This window comes from Aedes aegypti, chromosome 1 (assembly GCF_002204515.2).
Source record: "Aedes aegypti strain LVP_AGWG chromosome 1, AaegL5.0 Primary Assembly, whole genome shotgun sequence".
Taxonomy (NCBI): domain Eukaryota; kingdom Metazoa; phylum Arthropoda; class Insecta; order Diptera; family Culicidae; genus Aedes; species Aedes aegypti.
The window spans coordinates 261,374,872-261,395,438 of record NC_035107.1 but is presented as its reverse complement, the minus strand read 5'-3'; the positions used below and the strand labels follow the sequence as shown (position 1 = coordinate 261,395,438).

Here is a 20,567-nt window from a genome sequence, read left to right as displayed (position 1 = left end):
TTCCTTGTTTGCGTTTAAAAAGAATTTGATTGAAGCATAAAATGAGAACTCACATGATTTGAGCGAGCAAAATTGTTGAACTATCTTGACAAGAAATACTTGCTATTTTGTATACTCGATAACTTTTCTCTTCGTCATGGATGGTTTCCTAAAACCTATGGACGTCAAATATTGTATCTTAAAGCTGTTCTCTAATTACGTAAAACATTACAGGTGGAACGAATGCAGGGTTCGCCATATCTTATGAGCAATACAAATCAGTTTAGATTTTCTTTCAAAAAACCTTCGAGATGAGAGGTATTATAAGGATACGGCGTTTTGCTGCTCCTCCTATTTCATTACACTAGTTTTGGTGGTTCAGCGCAACCGACATCTCATTTTTTTGCTAAACGAAGATTTCCGAGTCAAACATCAGTAGAGTCACCGGGGAGTGGCGCACAGAATCGTCATCATACTCTCGGTTCAAAGGGAAAAACAACGGCAACGAGTGCCAACCGCCAAAATTTAAATCTTCTGAGCATTATTTTTGGTTATTATTTTCACCTCATTTGTTAGCAGTTGGCTTAGGTTAATTTTAGTACGTATGTAATTATATAGTTTTCGACACGCTTGTGATGTCGCATCGCACGGCACATGAATGTATAATTAGAATCACATTTTTATCACACCTTATCCCGTCAGGGCCACGTTACTAGGGATTGTTTTTTAGTTTCTTCGTAGTACTTATGTATAACTCTCGTCAAGGAATATGGTTCTCCGCAATGGCCGCGGTAATCGTCCAAGTCTAGAGAGAATGCATAGATTCCAGCTAAACGTTTCTGCACCACCCATTCAATTTTCGCTCTGAGTGATCGTTCGTCCTCGTAGCCAATCCACTCGATAGTGTTGAAAGCATATGGGCATTGCGCTTTCTCGTCCCACCGCGTTGTCATGTTCGGCAGGATGGCACAGATTTCACAATATCCAAGGTATCCTGGCTCATTGGTGTACTCGCCAGCAGATCCGGCGCCTATAGTTGGTGATCCTATGCTGTTTCCCTCCGGTGTGTCCAGGAGATATGTTCGCCCAAATAACGGGACTCCAAGTACCACTTTGCTTGGAAGGCAGCCTCCTTGTAGCCACAAATTGACTCCATGTTCCACATTTAGCCCTACAAAGTTACCTTCGTCGTGTGGACGATCTGCCATGGGGCTATGAACATCAGCAAAATTGTTCCACCACCCGCGTAAGTCATAACCGATAACATGTATGAAGTCGGCCGCCCTGTTGAATACACAATTTATTTCTTTTGTCAGTCCATAGATTCAAATCACTACTTACTCACACAGTGCATCGATCTGATAGCCGACGTCGAGCCGTGACTTATCTGCCGGTACTTGCACGCTCACTTCCCAATCCCGTCCAGTGTCCGCGAATGTTTTCTGCAGTTCTCGAATCAAGTAGTAAAAGTTATCTTTGTCTGTAACATTCCCACCGCGTTCAAAGTTGCCCGGGTACAACCAAACCACTTCCAGTCCATCAAAACCGTATTTATGCAAAAATTTCACCACACTTGCCACAAACCGCTTTCTACGATCGCGTGTTTCGGTCATCTTGCTAAATTTTTCACCACCATGGCCCCAACCGCCGATGGCAGCCAGCAGTTTCAAGTTCGGGAATTTATCTTTCAATGTCGTGAATCTCCGGAAGCCATTTTCTTCGATATCGAATTCAGGTTGCATCGCAGTAATTTCGTAGGTTTTTTTCGTGAATGGCTACAAAGTTATACACTACGTGGGAACATAGATTTCCGGGAATGTCTTCGATCGTGTAAGCTCCCTCGTTCTGCCGTGTTCGGGACCATGTTGTGTAATGGCATATGAATCGCCTGCCTTTGAAGCTATCGTCGAACAATCCACTGGCTTGATTGATTAATACTGTGTAGAGTGATAGCAACGCCAGAGAAGATGCAACTGTAAACGACGTAGAATGAAGAATGATTATGCAGCTGATTGAAATCCCGGTCGTAAGGTTATGCAAATGAGTGGGTTGATTTGTCTTGTTAAGTGTAAATGATGGTCCTGGAAGCTTCGTATGTAGAGATATTACAGTGTACAACTTACCATCTGGACCGAATCTCATGATGATCTGATCTTATCCCGGCCGTGTTTGTAAAGCAACTGAGCGGGTGATTTTGAGCGACAGGCCTTGTCTTTATTGATCCGAACACGCGCTGGAAGGTGGAAAAACTGGAAATGCCACCAATCGAAATTGTTTATAAACACATTTATAGTAGCTACGAGGGCATGGTATGACTAACTCAGATGAATAACGTTCGCGTTCGAGCCCTTTTGCGATGTTATGATCTCTTTGCGGGAGGATCGAGGTTTTGAATGAATCGCTGGATGCTGTAGTACACTTACGGCTATCGGAGCTTAGGTCAGATACGATGATGTCGATGCGTCGCCGATCTGACTCAAGCCGGGATTCGAGGCTATATATAATGAAAGGCACATGGGAACCGGGATTCCTTAGAGTTTAAGCGTGAGACAGTATGATTTTAGGAATTTAGTCATTAGAACTTTTGATTGAGCAATGTTGGTATTATTTTACAGAAGGTCTCTTTTCAGGGACTTAATCACTATTTCAAAGTAATTATCTAAAATGTTCCTTTTCCTAATGAAAACTCACTTAAGTCACATGGTTTTTAAATTTTTGAAGGTTTTTTTTTTGATTTGGTAGGTTAAACGTTTTCTATGACTATACTGAGATTTTGTCATAAACGTAACACGGTAACACTATCAAGGACTCTTCTCCCTTCTTGCACAACGAGTGCAAAGCAACCAATTTTATCGGTCAAATGGACAACGGTTTTCTTCTGGAAGTTTTGATGTATTTTAGAAATTGTAGTTTTGATCAGCTGAACTACTTGCTGCCAGCTGGTGCACTGATATCAACCTTATTTATTTACGGTTTGCATTTGTTGGTTTCTAATGGCATTACATTCTTGAAACATATTTTCAGATATATTCTTCTTATTCCCTTGGAGTTTTCTAAAAGATTTATTCATGGTTTTCTTATCGTCCTTAACCCTTAACATTTGTAGCTTAATGTATGAACGAGTCATTTTTTTAAAGATAATCATTGATTAAAAAAAATCAAAAACTACTATTATTTTGAGTGATTTGTCCTCGTGGTTAAGGTTTGGTTTAGGCTCAAAAATCCATCATTCAATCATCAGAAATAAAAAACAATTTTTCGTTCAAATTTAAAAGAATCCTTATGGAAATCTATCATTGCATTATATATAGCAATTGTAATGCAATAATAGATTTTCTTGAACATTGCTTGAATTTTGAGGAAAAACTGATATCGAAAATTTGTTAAACGGTGATGATTATTTTCCATCAAAGGTTATAAAACGATTGGTTTTGAGTTATGAATCTTAAGAAATTCTACTCTTTTCAACGGTATTTTAGGGGATTTTTGCGTCCAACAGTAATACAACATAATTAGTAGAAGATTGGCTTGTTTTTTCGGCACTTGTATGGAATAATTTAGAAGGTTTTTTTTTCAAACTTCTCAAAACTGGGAACAGGGAAACTTTTGCGTGAAGTATTAAAACAAATCTTAAATAATTCCAAGGTACTGTCCAGAAAAAGCATTTGAGTAATCAAAATGAAATTTCTGCATTTGAGGATTAGTGGAAGAATACTTGCAGTGAATCCGGATATTAATGCTAGAGGTTTCAAAGATTCCTACGCAACTTATTTACAGGTCCATCAGAAATTCTTTCACATTTTCTCGAAGAATAGATTTTTTCCTGTGTTTCCTCCAGAAATTCCTGCAGGGCAATTCTCCAAAGGATTTATCAATAAATACCTCCAGCGCATTGTCAAACTATGCTTCAAGAAATCCCACCAGAATTTGCTCCGGAAAATAGTTCCCGGAAAATTCTCCAGATAATCTTTCAAAAACTCATCGAGTTGTTTGTTGGAGAAAAAACAGGTAAACCTTTGTACAAACTTTGAAAAGAATGCATAATAACATCTCTGGAGGAATCGCTCGAATAGAGTATGTGAATATATTTCTATACAACTTACAGAATTGAACTCACGAGTGAGTCCTTAATGAAAACATAAAGATATTCATGGAAGTATTATTGCATGCATTCCTAACATAATTTATTGAGGACTTCATCAAGAAATGTTCGCGTCAAAACCTAAAGGAATCACCAATGAATTGCCTGGAATAATATTCCCTTAGAGAAAATCCTTGAAAACACTGAGGAACACGTTTTTGTCTCAAGCACCAAAATACCGCTATTTATTTATTAAAGGTTGCTGAATCCATGGAAGTTTCCATAAATATCATAGCACGTCTAGTTTTTGAGATTTTGGCTATTAAAAATGCAAAATTCAACTATTTTATCCAACTTGCATGCTTGTTTGCCAACTTGTATGGCAATTTATTCGCTTAATTTGCCACATAATTCAAACTTCATGTGTATAACAATACTTTTCAACAAATTTCATAACACTTTAGATGCTCATTTCATTTATTTAGTTAACATCTAAACTAGCGTTGGGCAAAATTGTCTATAACATCGATGTTACTGAATCGATTCACATTTGAACTGCTGAATCGATTCACCGATTTAATCGAATTTCTTGAATCGATTCGAATAGAACTCAAATTTAAAATATAGTTTGAAATGAGACCAAATGCAATTACATTCAATTTTAATATACCTCAATTAAATCAGTTCTGAAACTCAATAGAACAGATTTACTATTGCAAAAGGCTTATTAAAAAATTGATTTTTTTTCATCATGCCATTAAGAAATATTCATAATTTTCAACAAAATTCCTAAGCACCTCACATTCGAAGACTCCAAGTGCTTGCAAGCCCTCATCGAGCATCTATGTACATGGTACATTTGGTGCGAGTGTGAATCTTTTTTGACCGCAGCTTCTTATGGAGGCCATAGTAAGTCCGACTTACACTGATAATGCGTCTCCGTATTTCACGACTAACGTTATTGTCAGCCGTCAGCAAGGATTCAAGATACGAACTCGTCGATCACCTCAAACGTATCCCCGTCTATCGCTGCTATCTAGGCGAGCCCTGTCGTGCCTCGGCCCCACCAGGTAGCATGTACTTTGTTTTAGTCGTATTCACCATTAGTCCAACTTTTCCTGCCTCGCGTTTCAGGTCTGCCAAATGTTTGACCGACAATGTCCATATCATCCGCGAAGCAAACAAATTGACTAGATCTCGTAAAAATCGTATCCCGGCTGTTTAGCCCGACTATCCGCATAACACCTGCAATATTGAACAGCAGGCACGAAAGTCCATCACCTTGTCGTAGTCCCCGGTGGGATCCAAACGAACTGGAATGATCTGGAATAATATTTTGTAGGCCGCATTTAGAATGGTGATCGCCCGAAAGTTCTCACAATCTAACTTGTCGCCTTTCTTGTAGATGGAGCATATTACCCCTTCCTTGCACTCCTCCGATAGCTGCTCTGTTTCCCAGTTTGTGCCTATCAGCCGGTGCAGACAAATGGCCAGTCTTACCGGGCCCATCTTTATGAGTTTAACTCCGATACCATCCTTACCAGTGCTCTCAGCGCCATTCAGGTGTTCGTCGAAGTGCTGCTGTCACATACTTATCCCTGTACATCTCGGCTCGCGGCACGAAGCCGTTGCGGGATGCGCTGAGCTTCTGATAGAACTTAGGTGTTTCTTGAGACCGAAACAGCTGTTTCATCTCCTCGCACTCCGTCTCCTCCAGGTGGCGTTTTTTCTTCCTAAGGAGGTTGGTCTGCTGTTGCCGTTGCTGTCTATAACGTTCCACGTTCTGCCGGGTCCCTTGCTGCAACATGACCTTTCGCGCTGCATTCTTCTCCTCCAGAATCTTCTTCGTCGAACCAATCGTTCCGTTGACTCCGTTCCACGAGCCCGACGTTGCTATCAGCTTCATTGTTGATGGCTGCTTTCACTGTTCTCCAGCAGTCCTCAAGAGGGGCTTCATCCAGCTCACCCTCTTTCGGTAATGCAGCCTCGAGGTGCTGCGCGTACGCAGTTGCGACATCCGGTTGCTTAAGCCGCTCAAGGTCATACCGGGGCGGCCGTCGGTACCGTACAACGGAGAGTTTTGGGCGCAGTTTAACCATCACTACATAGTGGTCAGAGTCGGTGTTTTAGCGCTACGATAGGTCCTGACGTCGATAATGTCGGAGAAGTGCCGCCTATCAATCAGAACGTAGTCGATTTGTGATTCTGTCTGCTGTGGTGATCTCCAGATGTATCGGTATGGAAGGCTGTGCTGGAAGTAGGTGCGACAAATTCTTGGAGGCGGCGTAATCAATTAGTCGTAGGCCATTTTCGTTCGTTAGCCGGTGGGCGCTGAACTTTCCAATCGTCGGTTTGAACTCCTCCTGGCCGACCTGAGCGTTTAGATCTCCTATGATGATTTTGACGTCGTGGCTCCGGCAGCGGTCGTACCCGCGTACGAGCTGCGCGTAAAAAGCGTCTTTATCATCATCTGTGCTTCCGGAGTGAGGGCTGCGTACGTTTATGATGCTGAAGTTGAAGAACCGGCCTTTGAGCCTCAACTTCCACATTCTCTCATTAATCGGCCACCACTTGACTACACGCCTCTGCATGTCACCCATCACTATAAAAGCTGTTCCCAGCTCGTGTGTGTTGCCGCTGCTCTGGTAGATTACCTCTAAACGTTTGCAATATTGATCCCTTCCAACACACTTTCTGCAGTACGATACCGAATCCGCGGTCCATCCAAGCAAGTATGCTTCCCGATGCCGTTGAGAAATTTACAGTTCCACGTACCGAGCTTCCAATCGCTAGTACCTTTACGTCGCTGTGGTCTTCGTCGATTGTCCCGGTTTGTGTTCTCTCGTTGATTTTTTACGGCTGGCTTGCAGGGCTAGACACCTACACCCTAGATTTCCGAAGGACCATTCCGCCTAAATGTTCGGAGGGCCATAGTACACAGTTTAGCTCAGAGTCCTTCTCTGGCACTCGGACGATAATCAGCCGCCCCTGACATGGAGAACATACGCTGTTGGGAGCCGCTCCTAATATGGAGTACAGATGCTTCAGGTTTACAGAACCAAAGCCCCTTTCCCTGTCAGTGTACGACCAAATTTCGCACCAGTGTTGATTACCCGATCTTCCCTAAGGTTGCTCGTACCCCGGCCAGTGCCACGAAGAGGTAGGGATAGGATTTGCTGGGAAGGAGGCTAAGGACCACACAAAGGGGCCTATTTTATTCCTTCAGGTACGCGAGGTACCAATGGTTCGCCATTTCCAGCGTGTGTGGAATGTGGATAGATGTTTTTACAGCACTCTTAAACATCATGAAAATTACTGCAGACGTAATTTTGGTTATGACTGAATGGTACATGATATTTTTCAATAAAAGTGTCTTTCAATACATCTTGAACAAAAAATGAAATTTTAAAGGATACGAAAACTATGAAACTGTGATCGACATGCATGCCCTGATTCGCTACTCGCCACATAGTAACGCACATGCGCTAGTGTCTATGCACGAAAAATCGCTAACAGGTAACGCGAAAAATATTTGTATGGCGAAATGCATCTAACGAATTATTTCTCAAAATTGGAAACTATTTTCGAAAAAAATATTTGGTGCCTGTTGTGCGTAATGATGATGGCTATCACGCCTGCCAAACATTTTTTCGATTAAATCTTCCATACAGAAGATATTTGAAGTTGAATGCCATTCCCCATTCGCGACTACAAAACAAAAAGAGATTCCACAAAGCGCTCGCACCAACGGAAAACCTCGTAAAGAACTGTCATCGTGTGCGTGAAAAAAAAAAACAAAAAATGTCTCTCTCCTTGTTTTTCTCACAGAAAACCGAAGAAAACATCAGCAGCTTCGTAGTCGCGAATACAAAGTTAAATGAAAAAACTTTTGCTGATCAACTGTGGACAAGAGCAAAGCAGTTAATCCATTGTTGAATAGTGACGATGGAAATGTAACGTCTAACGAGATAATCGATGAACATAGATGATGACGGTCAACCTTTAGATTGAGACCATACAAGAGGTGAGATTAAAAGGCTCACGGTAAGCAAGGTATTATACTCCGAAAAATGACATTTGGAAGTGACGTCATTGCTATCGCAAACTTGAACGAGTGCAAAAGAAAGCAAGGCTTGCTCTCTTTTACTATCCTGTAAGTCTCATGCTTGGCGATAGGAATGACGACACATGTTTTGATTGAAAACCGTTGTTTACACATGGGAATAGCCTACCTTGTTGAGTATACCGTGGAAAAGGCTATAAACAAGCTGGGATCTTTATGGTTATGTAGAAAAAAAATAAGAACCCTCTAAAGAAGTGAGATGGCCACCAAATTGAAAAAAATAGTGGTATTACTCTGTTGAATCCTACGTACAAAATAATGTCACACATCCTTCTATTAGACTCATAATTTGTTTATTGATACGAACATAAACATTTCAAGAAAGCACAGCGCACGATTCAATAAAAATTAATTAACTGTGGCAGATAATGTTTGAACAGCATTTTCCGGTAAAACTAGTTAGGATGATGAGTGCAGCACTGGGTGGCTTAAAATCAAGTGTCTCCGAATGGAGATACAGTCACGATTGGCCTGACCATAATTTTTTTCAAAACGAAGTTGTTTGGATGCAAGTCGAGATCGAGGAGGCTGGACGCTTATCGACCTAATTTGAACCGATCGCACGACAGTGAAGGAGTCCTTCGAGCCTCTAAAGGGATAGACAGCGAAGGTTTTGTCATTGATTCTACCAACACGAAGTGCAGAAAGAGATATAGTAAGGTGGTTGGTGCTGAAGAAGTGTTTGATGTGCATGTTTTTGAGATTATGAAGAATTTGCTTACCTTGGTGCCAAATAGAACCTTTTCACGAACTGCCGAAAAAGCGAATACGTTGGCTAAACGCGGAACTGGTTGATACTCCATGGTAGTCATCAAGGTAAGAGGTATAAGTATTTTAAATTTCGTTTTTTGTATCCATACGTTTTTGAGAATGTTATTTGAAATCACCTTATAAATAAATTTATTTTATTTAATTTATCATTACGTAAGCTGGTAATTATAATCATGTTTTCTAAACTAAAATCACATCTGTTCTTATGAACTTGACCACGTCACCAAAGTATCCTTTTTAGTTTCTTCGTAGTATTTTTGAATTACCCTAGTCAACGGATACGGCTCTCCACATTGACCACGGTAATCATCCAAATCGAGCGCAAATGCATATATTCCGGCTAGGCGATTCTGTACCGCCCAGTCGATTTTTGCCCTTAGAGATCGTTCATCCTCGTATCCTATCCACTCGACCCTATTGAAGGCATACGGACACTGTGCCTTTTCATCCCACTGCAGTGTCATATTTGGAAGGATGGCACAGATTTCACAATATCCAAGGTAGCCAGGCTCGTTGGTAAACTCGCCAGCAGATCCGGCGCCTATAGTTGGTGATCCCACGCTGTTTCCCTCCGGTGTGTCCAGAAGATATGTACGACCAAACAGTGGCACTCCAAGAACTACTTTACTAGGAAGACAGCCTCCATGAAGCCACTGATTGACTCCATTTTGCACATTCAATCCCACGAAGTTACCTTCGTCATGTGGACGATCTGTCATGGGACTGTGAACATCAGCAAAATTATTCCACCAGCCACGTAAATCATACCCAATCACATGAATGAAATCTGCTGCCCTAATAACAATAAAAATTTGATTATAGCTTCTCAATCATTCAAACAAAACCACAATCTTACTCACTCGCAAAGTGCATCGATCTGATACCCGACGTCGAGACGTGTCTTATCCGCTGGCACTTGCACGCTCACTTCCCATTCTCGATTTGCATCCGAGAATGCTTTCTGGACCTCTCGAATCAAATAGTAGAAATTATCTTTGTCATTAACACTGCCGCCGCGTTCGAAGTTTCCAGGGTACAACCAAACTACCTCCAATCCATCGAAGTTATATTTGTGCAAAAATTTCACCACACTTGCCACAAATCGCTTTCTCCGATCGCGTGTCTCTGTCATCTTGCTAAATTTTTCACCACCATGACCCCAACCTCCGATGGCAGCCAGCAGTTTTATGTTCGGAAACCTATCCTTCAGGGCCGCGAATCTTCGGAAACCATTTTCTTCGATATCGAATTCAGGTTGCATGGCAGTAATTTCGTAGGTTTTTTCGTGAACTGCGACGAAATTGTACACTACGTGGGAGCACAACTGCCCGGGTATGTCCTCGATCGTGTAGGCTTTGTCCCCTTGTCGCAAACGGGACCATGTTGTGTAATGGCAGATGAATCTTCGTCCTTTGGAACCATCTTCAACGAGGGCATCAACTTTAGGGCTCAATGTCGCGTAAATCAGTAGAATCGCTAAGGATGCGTGTGATACTGGAGAAAATTATAATTTTCGATTATTAGACAAATCAACGATATTGGGATATAACTTTAAGGCATCGAATACGTTACTCCACTTCCATATTATCTTCAACGCCGAGCAACGTTTACTATACAATCTTTATTTACGTAGCTTTTCTACTGGAGGTCAGTTCGCCGCATAAACACTGAACAACTTACCCGCCTGGAAGAGCATCTTGATGTTTCGACGACCGTGTTTGGAGCACAACTGATTACTTGAGCTCAATCGACAGAACTATAGTTGTTTCCAATCCTACCGAGCTCGTTTACCGGAAAACTGGAAATTCCACCGAACGGAACTGCCTTTTTTCGAACATAAGTAATGCTAGACGAATACATAAGGTATGGAGGTGTTTACGCCCACAGAACATCGGAAACCAAAAACCGGTAAAAAAGAATATTATGGCTAAGTAATTTGATATTTATTCAACACACATCTAAGATTGATAACCTCTTTATGTTAATCTGTTGTTCCGTTGAATATTTGTGTGGGATTATAAATTTAATTTTGAGATAATGAGTGTTCGTAACAACTATCAAAAATCAACTATCAGCAAAACGCATGAATTTTAAATTTATGTTTTGAACCATGGGACCTTTGCAAACTCAGTTGGTGAAGACGTAGCTTTAAAGTAAGACCATTTTAAAGGGTTTTATTGAAAGCAATCATTTATGATGACAGAAGTAGTTCAAATGACTGCGTCGAATATTGAGTTTCTACATTAATTTCGTGTCTTTTCGTCACAAACTTGGACCACTGTTTCTCTTCGTACTTTCTATGAAAAACCTATATTGTGGCCTTTCCTATGTAGTCACATGGGAAAGTTTATTTCGTTACACATAGCTTTGGGCTGTTTCCAGATTGGTCATTTATCATGAAAGCTCTGTGTTTCACATTCAATTACTAAGAGATCTTTGATTGATTAATTGCGTTTGGGAATCCGCAATCCAGTAGTAATTCACACCTTTTCACACTCAAGGCGTGATGGTCATCGGTTTGGGGGCTTGTTTTAGCAAAACCTGTTTCGTTCATTTCACGACAATACTGGTAGGTTTTTACGCTTTAGTCTCTCATTTTGGCAGCTTGTATCTCTTTTTTTTTTCGTTTATTCCAGACATTTATTTGTTTATGTTTGATGCGTGTTAAGAGTATCAAGCGCGTTGAATCGTGTATTGAACGGTCTACCTCTCTTAATCAGAAGAAATCCCTGGTAATGTGGATTTTTATAAAATTTAATGTGATAGACATCTGTGTAACCGCAAGGTTGAGAAAATCCCTATATATGTCATTGCTAAATGCAAAACAGATTTGTTACTCATTATTGCGAAATTGGATTACTGTGTGCATGTGTTTGGAATGTTCTTCGTCACAAAATTTTAACCAAACAGTTTGTTAAATCTTTCACGTATTCGAACCATCTGAACTCTGCTCAATAAAGAAAATGAATAAAGTAGGTATGAGTATTGTACCTTTTAATTTCGTCACAATTGCTTATCTCTCTTTATTTTTTTTATATAACACTAGTGATCCCCGCAATGTCCTTCTTGCCACTAAATAGACTGTTTAGTTTTTCATGTTTTTGATACATTTTAAGTATAACCGCCTCAATTTCATCATTTCTAGAGCAATTTCAAAGCTTGTAGTCAAAAAGACGAAAAAATGGGAATTGCCTTGCGATTTCCCATACAAAATGACAGATTACAGAAGATAGAAGATAGAAGATAGCAGATAGAAGATAGAAGATAGAAGATAGATGATAGAAGATAGAAGATAGAAGATAGAAGATAGAAGATAGAAGATAGAAGATAGAAGATAGAATATAGAATATAGAAGATAGAAGATAGAAGATAGAAGATAGAAGATATACGATAGAAGATAGAAGATAGAAGATAGAAGTTAGAAAATAGAAGATAGAAGATAGAAGATGGAAGATATAAAATAGAAGATAGAAGTAGAAGATAGAAGATAGAAGATAGAAAATAGAAGATAGATGATAGAAGCTAGAAGTAGAAGATAGAAGATAGAAAAAAAAGAAAGAAGATAGCAGATATAATTTAGAAGATAGAAGATAGAAGATAGAAGATAGAAGATGGAAGATAGAAGATAGAAGATAGAAGATAGAAGATAGAAGATAGAAGATAGAAGATAGAAGATAGAAGATAGAAGATAGAAGATAGAAGACAGAAGATAGAAGATAGCAGATAGAAGTAGAAGATAGAAGATAGAAGATAGAAGATAGAAGATAGAAGATAGAAGATAGAAGATAGAAGATAGAAGATAGAAGATAGAAGATAGAAGATAGAAGATAGCAGATAGCAGATAGGAGATAGAAGATAGAAGATAGAAGATAGAAGTTGGAAGATAGAAGATAGAAGATGGAAGATGGAAGATAGAAGATGGGAGATGGAAGATGGGAGATAGAAGATAGAAGATAGAAGATAGAAGATAGAGGATAGAGTATAAAAGATAATAGCATAACTACAAATGAACCCCATTTATTTTATTTTCTCAAACCCGGACTCGACCCAACCCCAAAAATAATATATTAATACCAAACCAGTACCCGATCCGAAAACGAAAAATCATTGTTTAAGCCCGTACGCGACCCGAAACCCGAAAAGCGTTGTTAAATGGAAAATAAGGCACAGTCAGTAGATAAAGTTAATATAACTAAGGAAACGTGAACTGATGCAATGGGCGACAGTGCTGTAAAACGGTGAACAGAGTCTGTTCATGCACACCAGAAAAATGCCACCGCATCGGTGGTTCATTTTGTGCGATTGCGTTCTTGCTTTCTTTGCTCACGATCACATATACTGTAAAGGGCATCGCATCACGCTTCTGATTCCGTGTGATATTTCTACAATAACACCACATATCGCTCAATTTTCTCAATACTGTCGTACATTAGTTTGTAATCTATCTATTATAATCATAATCCATCCAATTATTCACAAAAATAGCTATGAACGGAAAAAAGAACGGCTGTGAGCAGACTCTGCTCATCCAGCAATCACGCTCTTTTTACATTTGTTTTATTCTGGTTCTCCGATGCAAGAATCTGTGACCAAATCGGTCGCTGTTGGTTCGTGAGCGTGTGAGCGTGGATCCTGCTTAATATTGGTTCATTTTGCGTAAACGGCATGATTCTTTCCACCACTGATGGACGATGTAAACCAACTATTGCCAATATATGACCTACAGCGAGTAAAGGAACTGGATTTCGCCACTGCTTACAAGCCACAATTTCCGGATGAAGGTGAGTTTGATAATAGCTGCAACAATTCATGCTTTCAAGCATTCCTATATGTATCGCTACAAGAACTTCTGCAGGCATGTCTGGAATAGGAAATTTTGAAGGCATATCTAGAAGCATTTCTGCGCAAATTCTGTAGAAGTAGTTGGAGAATTTTCGAAAGGAATGCTTGAGAGAATTCCTGAAAAGATCATTTAGAAAATTACTAAAGGAAAACTTGAAGGATTTCTAAATATATCTCGTGGAATTTTCGCAGGAATTGTTTAAAGAATTTTGTAGGATTTTTTTTTGGAGAACTACTTAAAGAAACAACTTCTTCCTTGAAAAAATCTTAGATGGTTAAATCTTTGAAAGAAACTCGAGAAGCATCTCTAAAGGAATCTACAGGAACATTCTGAAAGAAATCCTAGAGATTTTTTTTCGAGAAATAAATAAGTAAATTCGCGGTGGAACTCTAGAACAATTTCAAAACAAAATTTTAAGGTTATCCTTGAAGTAATTTTTGAAAAAAAAAATCCATGGAAAAATTCTTTAAAAAATTCCATGGAAAAATACTTTAAGTAATCCTGAATGAATCCCTGAAGAAACTCCCAAAGGAATTTATGGAGGAATCGTTGGAGCTATTGTTAGATCGACCTTGACGCTGCGGGGGCGAGTGACGAGGGCAGGATCAAACATGTCGCGCGTCGGTCGAGTAGTGAAATGAAAAAGCGCCGCGAATCGTTAGTAGTGTTTGATCTATTGATCGAGCTGCTTGCTCCTGCGTGGGCGAGTGATGAACACTTGTTCGGGGTACAATGCGTTTATCGAATTATATTGCGAATCCGGTTAGGTGTGATTATATCATGGATTGCATCACCAACCATTGGTGACTCCCAGATCTTTACCTTATCCCACTTACCCAATATCCTTTCCATAACAGAGATGCAGAGGTATACTCGGTCTCTAGTAACAATGGTTGTCTAACTAACATTCCTTCCCTTCCCCGATGACCGTAACGACATGGCCGGCGCCGTTATTGACATTTAAAATTTGAGCTTTCGATTTGTGCACATTGAAGAAGCTAATCCCAAGCCCCATTCATAAATTCCCTGTGCAACCTCGATTGTTCTGGTCAATCACGGAGTAGCAACTACGAATTGTACGGCCATCTATGCTCGATGGAGGTATTCTTAGAGAAAAGTAGGAATCTCCAGAGAAAGCTTGAAAATACTAATAAGATTTTCCCGATATACGAATATCTTGTACAAATTAAACCGTGATGATTCTTTTGACAACGTCTTATTTCAATTACACCATTCAAAACGAACGGAATTGTGCAGGGTCAGAGAAGCTCTACTCACTCACATAGTGATCTGCTCACTCTGAATAACTTTTCCGAACACAGGAATTTTTAATCTCGTTTAGATTCCGATATATCTATCAAATGAAAGCACTCGGAAAAGCACTGCTCACTCGGGACAACTTGTTAGAGGACATAAATTCTCTATCTCGTTCAAATTCCGTGATATCACACCAGAAATGGTGTAGTAAACTAGCGTTGCGTACTGGTGGATTTTTTTTATGACGTATTCTTAAAGGAAGCGATTACTACCCTATACAACTCTCCCGAAACAGCCAGCTCTGGAATAACCTACTTGCATGAACCAAGCGGAAGATGGGCATATTGAACACCTATGATGTAGGACGAGCTGACGCACAAGCCTTAATGTATATTTTTTTGGATTTGTCATTAGTCAGGCTTTCTCATTAAGTATTTTATTTTTATAAATATAACCTTAATTCATAGGAATTTCGACGTTTTATTATGTATATAAATGCCAAATACTCGGTATCAGCACTCGTCCCTGTTGAAGAATCCTCCGATATTTCCGCAATCTTTCGTCTCTTTAACATATTCATACAACTTCCTGGTCAGCGGGTACGGCTCACTCGCGCAGTCACCTAGGTAGTCATCCAAATCCAGCGAGAACGCATAGATTCCGGCCAACTGCTTCTCTTTGACTAGATTAACTTTCTCCTGGAGCGATTGTTCGTCCTCATAGCCAATCCATTCACGTCCTCGGTAGGTATAAGGACACAGACCTACGTCATCCCACAGCTTTGGCCACGGGGATTGTGCTATAGGTGATCTGGAAAGAAACTTGCGACAAATTTCGCAGTATCCGAGATATCCTGCCTCGTGAGTGTAGGTGCCCGCCGGCCCTGGACCTGTCGTCCGCGAACCGATGCTGTTCTGCTGGGAATTGGCCAACATGTACGTTCTACCGAACAGAGCAACTCCCAAAACCATCTTGCCAGGTGTACAACGATTAGTTAACAAATGTTGAACTCCGTCCCGAACGTTGATTCCGCGGAAGTTTGCCACATCGTGGGAACGATCAGCCATGGGGCTATGTACGTCGGCGAAATTATTCCACCATCCTCGCATATCGTATCCGATAAGATGGACAAAGTGTGCAGCACTAAAATTAATATTGGTAATGAACATTTTGAATTATTTTAAGTATGACTGCACTCACTCGCACAAGTCTTCGATGTCGTATCCGATTGCCAATCTGGTTTTATCTAACGGTACTTGTACAGTTACTTCCCATCCTCTTCCTCGAGACTGGAAAGCTCGTTTCAGCTCCTCCACCAAATAAATCAAGTTGTCTTTATCGTTACTGTTTCCACCTCGTTCGGGATTACCCGGATAAAGCCATGCAATTTCCAGCCCATCAAAGTCGTATTCCTCCAAAAAGTTCACCACACTCTGAACGAAGATCTTTCTGCGATCCCTAAAAGCAGCCATCTTGCTGAACTTAGCCCCACCGTGCCCCCATCCTCCAACAGCGATCGTTGTTTTAAGTTCAGGATAAGTCTTCTTCAGATCAACGAACCGTCCGAACCCATCTTGAACGATGTCGATTTCTCGTTGCAGCGGTACCAGTTTGTACGTATCTTCATCGATACCGATGAAGTTGTATACCACGTGTGTGCATAGATTTCCCGGTACGTTCTCCACACGGTAGGATGCTCCTCCAGATCGACCCTGGGACCAGGTCGTATAGTGACACACCATTCGACGTGATGCACCTAGAAAGGTTGCAATGGTTCAATGAAAACTTTCATTCATTGATCACAGTGATCTGTATTCTCACCATCATCGATCGCGCTCGCTAATGCAATCAAGGCATAGAATGCCGCCATAAACACCATCACATTATCTGTCGTAAATAGAGAGGAAAGGCATAAGGTCATTATCACTTCAGGCAACAGAGACAAGCATAACAACGGGAATCCCCACATCGTCATAAAATAAAACACAAACAAGTTCCAAACTATCTCGTCTGGCTGGCTACCGATGTGTATCAGATTATCGAGGTTTTCCGCTTGTAAACAAACCGCTTATTACAGGAGGCACGATATGCCGGCGAGAACTAGTTTAGCACGCGAGCTACGTCGTCGGTTGACTTACCCTTAAGTCCCATCTTGCCCGATGGGAGGTCCTACGTAAACTGTGGCCGGCGACGATCGAGACCGGCTGTTTTAAGCGATCTGAGCGATCGCGATGCATCCAGAGAAGAAGCGGGAGCGAGAATGTTCAGTTCTCCGGGAAAGGTTTTCTGGCAGTGGAGCGAATTCTCTCCTATGAAGTCACGTGTGCGGGATTCGAAAAGCTCAAGAAAGGCACGAGAAGTTTTATAACAGTTTAAGGTGGCTGAGTAAGGTTTGGGCAAGAAATAATCAGAGATAGTAAATATAGCGACTACCTTCATGATTTTTACTTATTATTTAAATATTCGTAACACAAATCAAAGAGGTAGTCGCTGTATGTACAATAGTGTGGGACAAAATTTAAATTCTCGCTCCAGTCCACTTTTTGGATTGCTTTTAGGTCCCATAACAACTGAGCAAAATTTCAGCTCGATCGGAGAAACTATATTTTAGCGCCAGCCGTTCAAAGTTTGTATGGAATTTACTATGGGAAAACTTACTTTTGCAAAGAAAAATCGCCAGAGGTCGCCCATTGACCTCTATAAAAAAAATCTGAACGAAGACCTAGATAGGTATTTTTACGATGAATAATATTGCCGAAGACCGCGAAACAATCCGACACTTTTGAAAAAAGTTATTCAATGGAAACCTATTGGCAAGGCGACGTTGATTAACACGTAAAGGAATAACAATAATAACAAAATCGGGCAAAATTTCCGAATAGTCTATGCTTAATAACTTTTTTCACAAGAATCGGATTGCTTTGCCATCTTCGGCAATGTTGTTCATCGTAGAAATACCTATCGAGTTCTGTGTTCGGAATTTTCGTAGAGGTCAGTGGGCGATTTTGGCGATTTTTCTTTGCCTAAGTGAGTTTTTCCATAGTAAATCCCATTTGAACGGCTGGCGTTAAAATATAGTTTCTTCGATCGAGCTGAAATTTTGCACAGTTGTTATGGGACCTAAATGCAATTCAAAAACTGGACTGTAACTTTTTTGAAAACACATTTACACAACCTTTGTTGATGGTGTTCATTGTATACTTCATTGTTCTAAGCTATCTTTTACTTTTCACTAGATTATCACTTATTTGTTTATCACTTGTTTGTGTCTTTGCTGCAACAGCTCTTTTTTATACCAACATGGGTACTTGAATCAACTTTTAGGTACGTTTGTGTCCGACCACAAAAATATACCAACGTGCTGTACTTTAAGATAAAATCTGGTATATTTGTGTGAGACAACTGGGCACGTTACTCCTCTACTCATAAAGTGTTTGTTTTCGAATGGAAATATTTCATTATCTTAAATCGATATAAATGCATTTCACGTATTGATTGCTTTATATTTGTTATTTGGTATATTTTAACTTTTAACATTTTGTTCCATATTTTCTTGATAATTACATATCAAAATATCATAATGTTGAATGTTGAAGTTGTGTTTCGTTACAAAAATAAATAAATCATTTTTACAGGGCACATTTTTTATTTCGCCTCATACCATGAAAAATTACCACATCAATATTTTTTCAACAAAAAAATTATCAGACAATGAACAAATTTCTTGGCTTATGAGCCTCGAAAAACATTCGAAAATGACCGAAAATTGAAAATTATATCACAATTTTGTATTAAAATCGCTGTATCTTTAAAACGGTAAAAGTTAGCCTGATTTTCCCGGAAACCTTTTTTGTTGTAAATTTGGCGTACTTTCATAAAATCGAGTTGAAAAACATTTAAAAAGTTTATTATGACCATTTTCAAAAATTCACCTTTTTTAAAAATATCATAACTTTTTTGTACATGATTTCTCCACCTTGACCCACTGTGCAAAAGACTTTATTTTTTGTCTTAACTTTAACATATAAAAAAATAAAAAAACAAAAATACGATTTTTGAGAAAATTGATTTTTAAGCTTTATTTTCGAAATATAAAAATATACAACATTTTTTTACAGTGTATATTTTTTCCAGATAGTCCCAACAATAACCTAAAACTTTGCGGAAGACACCAAACTGATCGGACAAACCGTTTCTAAGTTATATATTTTTGATTTTTTTTTTCTTTTTTTTTTTAATTTTTTTATTAGTATTATTCCAAACATTACATTCATTTCTTATATCTAGGTGTTCTGTGTTATTAGACAACACTATCATCCTAATATGGCAAAACAAATTTAAGATTTAATTAACATTTTGTTAACAACATATTACATTTCAGTTGCCGTAGCAGTTCAGTTTTTTTACAGGTGAGTTGATTTCACCTGCTTATAAGAGAAAAAAAACGTTTTTAATATACTTAACCTAACTTAACCTAAACATATAACGCATTAATCGTGGCAATAGAAGATTGTAACGATTTTTGCCTGAAATTATTTATTATTTTATTTGACATTTGTTCCAATGTTTCAACATTGGATATTCTATGTAACTCATTGGTACTATACCAGGGAGGAAGTCTCAGAATCATTTTAAAAATTTTATTTTGAATTCTCTGCAGAGCTTTCTTCCTGGTATTACAACAGCTAGTCCATATTGGTACAGCATACAACATGGCTGGCCTGAAAATTTGTTTGAATATCAAAAGCTTGTTCTTAAGACAAAGTTTTGATTTTCTATTAATAAGGGGATAGAGACATTTTACATATTTATAACATTTGGCTTGAATGCCCTCAATGTGATTTTTGAAAGTTAAATTCTTATCTAGCATGAGCCCTAGATACTTAACTTCATCTGACCAATTTATTGGAACCCCTCTCATCGTGACAACATGTCTACTTGAAGGTTTCAAATAAACAGCTTTTGGTTTATGTGGGAATATTATTAGTTGAGTTTTGGAAGCATTAGGAGAAATCTTCCATTTTTGCAAGTATGAAGAAAAAATATCCAAACTTTTTTGCAATCGACTACAGATGACACGCAGGCTTCGTCCTTTGGCGGAGAGGCCTGTGTCATCCGCAAATAAAGATTTTTGACATCCCTGAGGTAACTCAGGTAAGTCAGATGTGAAAATATTGTATAATATTGGTCCCAAAATGCTGCCTTGAGGAACACCAGCTCTTACAGGAAGTCTTTCAGATCTGGAGTTCTGATAATTAACCTGAAGTGTACGATTAGACAGATAACTTTGAATTATTCTAACAATGTATGTTGGAAAATTAAAGTTTTTTAATTTTACAATCAAACCTTCATGCCAAACACTGTCGAATGCTTTTTCTATGTCTAGAAGAGCAAGACCAGTAGAATAGCCTTCAGATTTGTTGGAACGGATCAAATTTGTTACACGTAAAAGTTGATGAGTGGTCGAATGTCCATGGCGGAATCCGAACTGTTCATTGGCAAAAATTGAATTT

The 20,567-nt window shown here is 39.3% G+C and overlaps 3 protein-coding genes across 3 annotated transcripts; all 3 read right to left on the bottom strand.

Moving 5' to 3' along the window:
* Nucleotides 1-503: 503 nt before the first annotated feature.
* Nucleotides 504-2,217, bottom strand: LOC5576723 (endochitinase). The gene is given in 4 exon segments (XM_001656181.2): nucleotides 504-1,263; nucleotides 1,321-1,742; nucleotides 1,744-1,952; nucleotides 2,103-2,217. Coding segments are annotated over 4 exon segments (1,236 nt in total). The 5' UTR covers nucleotides 2,122-2,217; the 3' UTR covers nucleotides 504-677.
* Nucleotides 2,218-9,022: 6,805 nt separating this feature from the next.
* Nucleotides 9,023-10,796, bottom strand: LOC5576724 (endochitinase). The gene is made up of 3 exons (XM_001656182.2): nucleotides 10,635-10,796; nucleotides 9,815-10,448; nucleotides 9,023-9,749 (listed from the first exon to the last, which is right to left on the bottom strand). The coding sequence occupies exons 1-3, from the start codon at nucleotides 10,648-10,650 to the stop codon at nucleotides 9,158-9,160; spliced, it is 1,242 nt and encodes a 413-aa protein (XP_001656232.1). The 5' UTR covers nucleotides 10,651-10,796; the 3' UTR covers nucleotides 9,023-9,157.
* Nucleotides 10,797-15,510: 4,714 nt separating this feature from the next.
* Nucleotides 15,511-17,299, bottom strand: LOC5576725 (endochitinase). Its single transcript, XM_001656183.2, has 4 exons — nucleotides 17,193-17,299; nucleotides 16,876-16,941; nucleotides 16,255-16,810; nucleotides 15,511-16,197 (listed from the first exon to the last, which is right to left on the bottom strand). The coding sequence occupies exons 1-4, from the start codon at nucleotides 17,203-17,205 to the stop codon at nucleotides 15,567-15,569; spliced, it is 1,266 nt and encodes a 421-aa protein (XP_001656233.2). The 5' UTR covers nucleotides 17,206-17,299; the 3' UTR covers nucleotides 15,511-15,566.
* Between the last annotated feature and the right edge of the window lie 3,268 nt (nucleotides 17,300-20,567).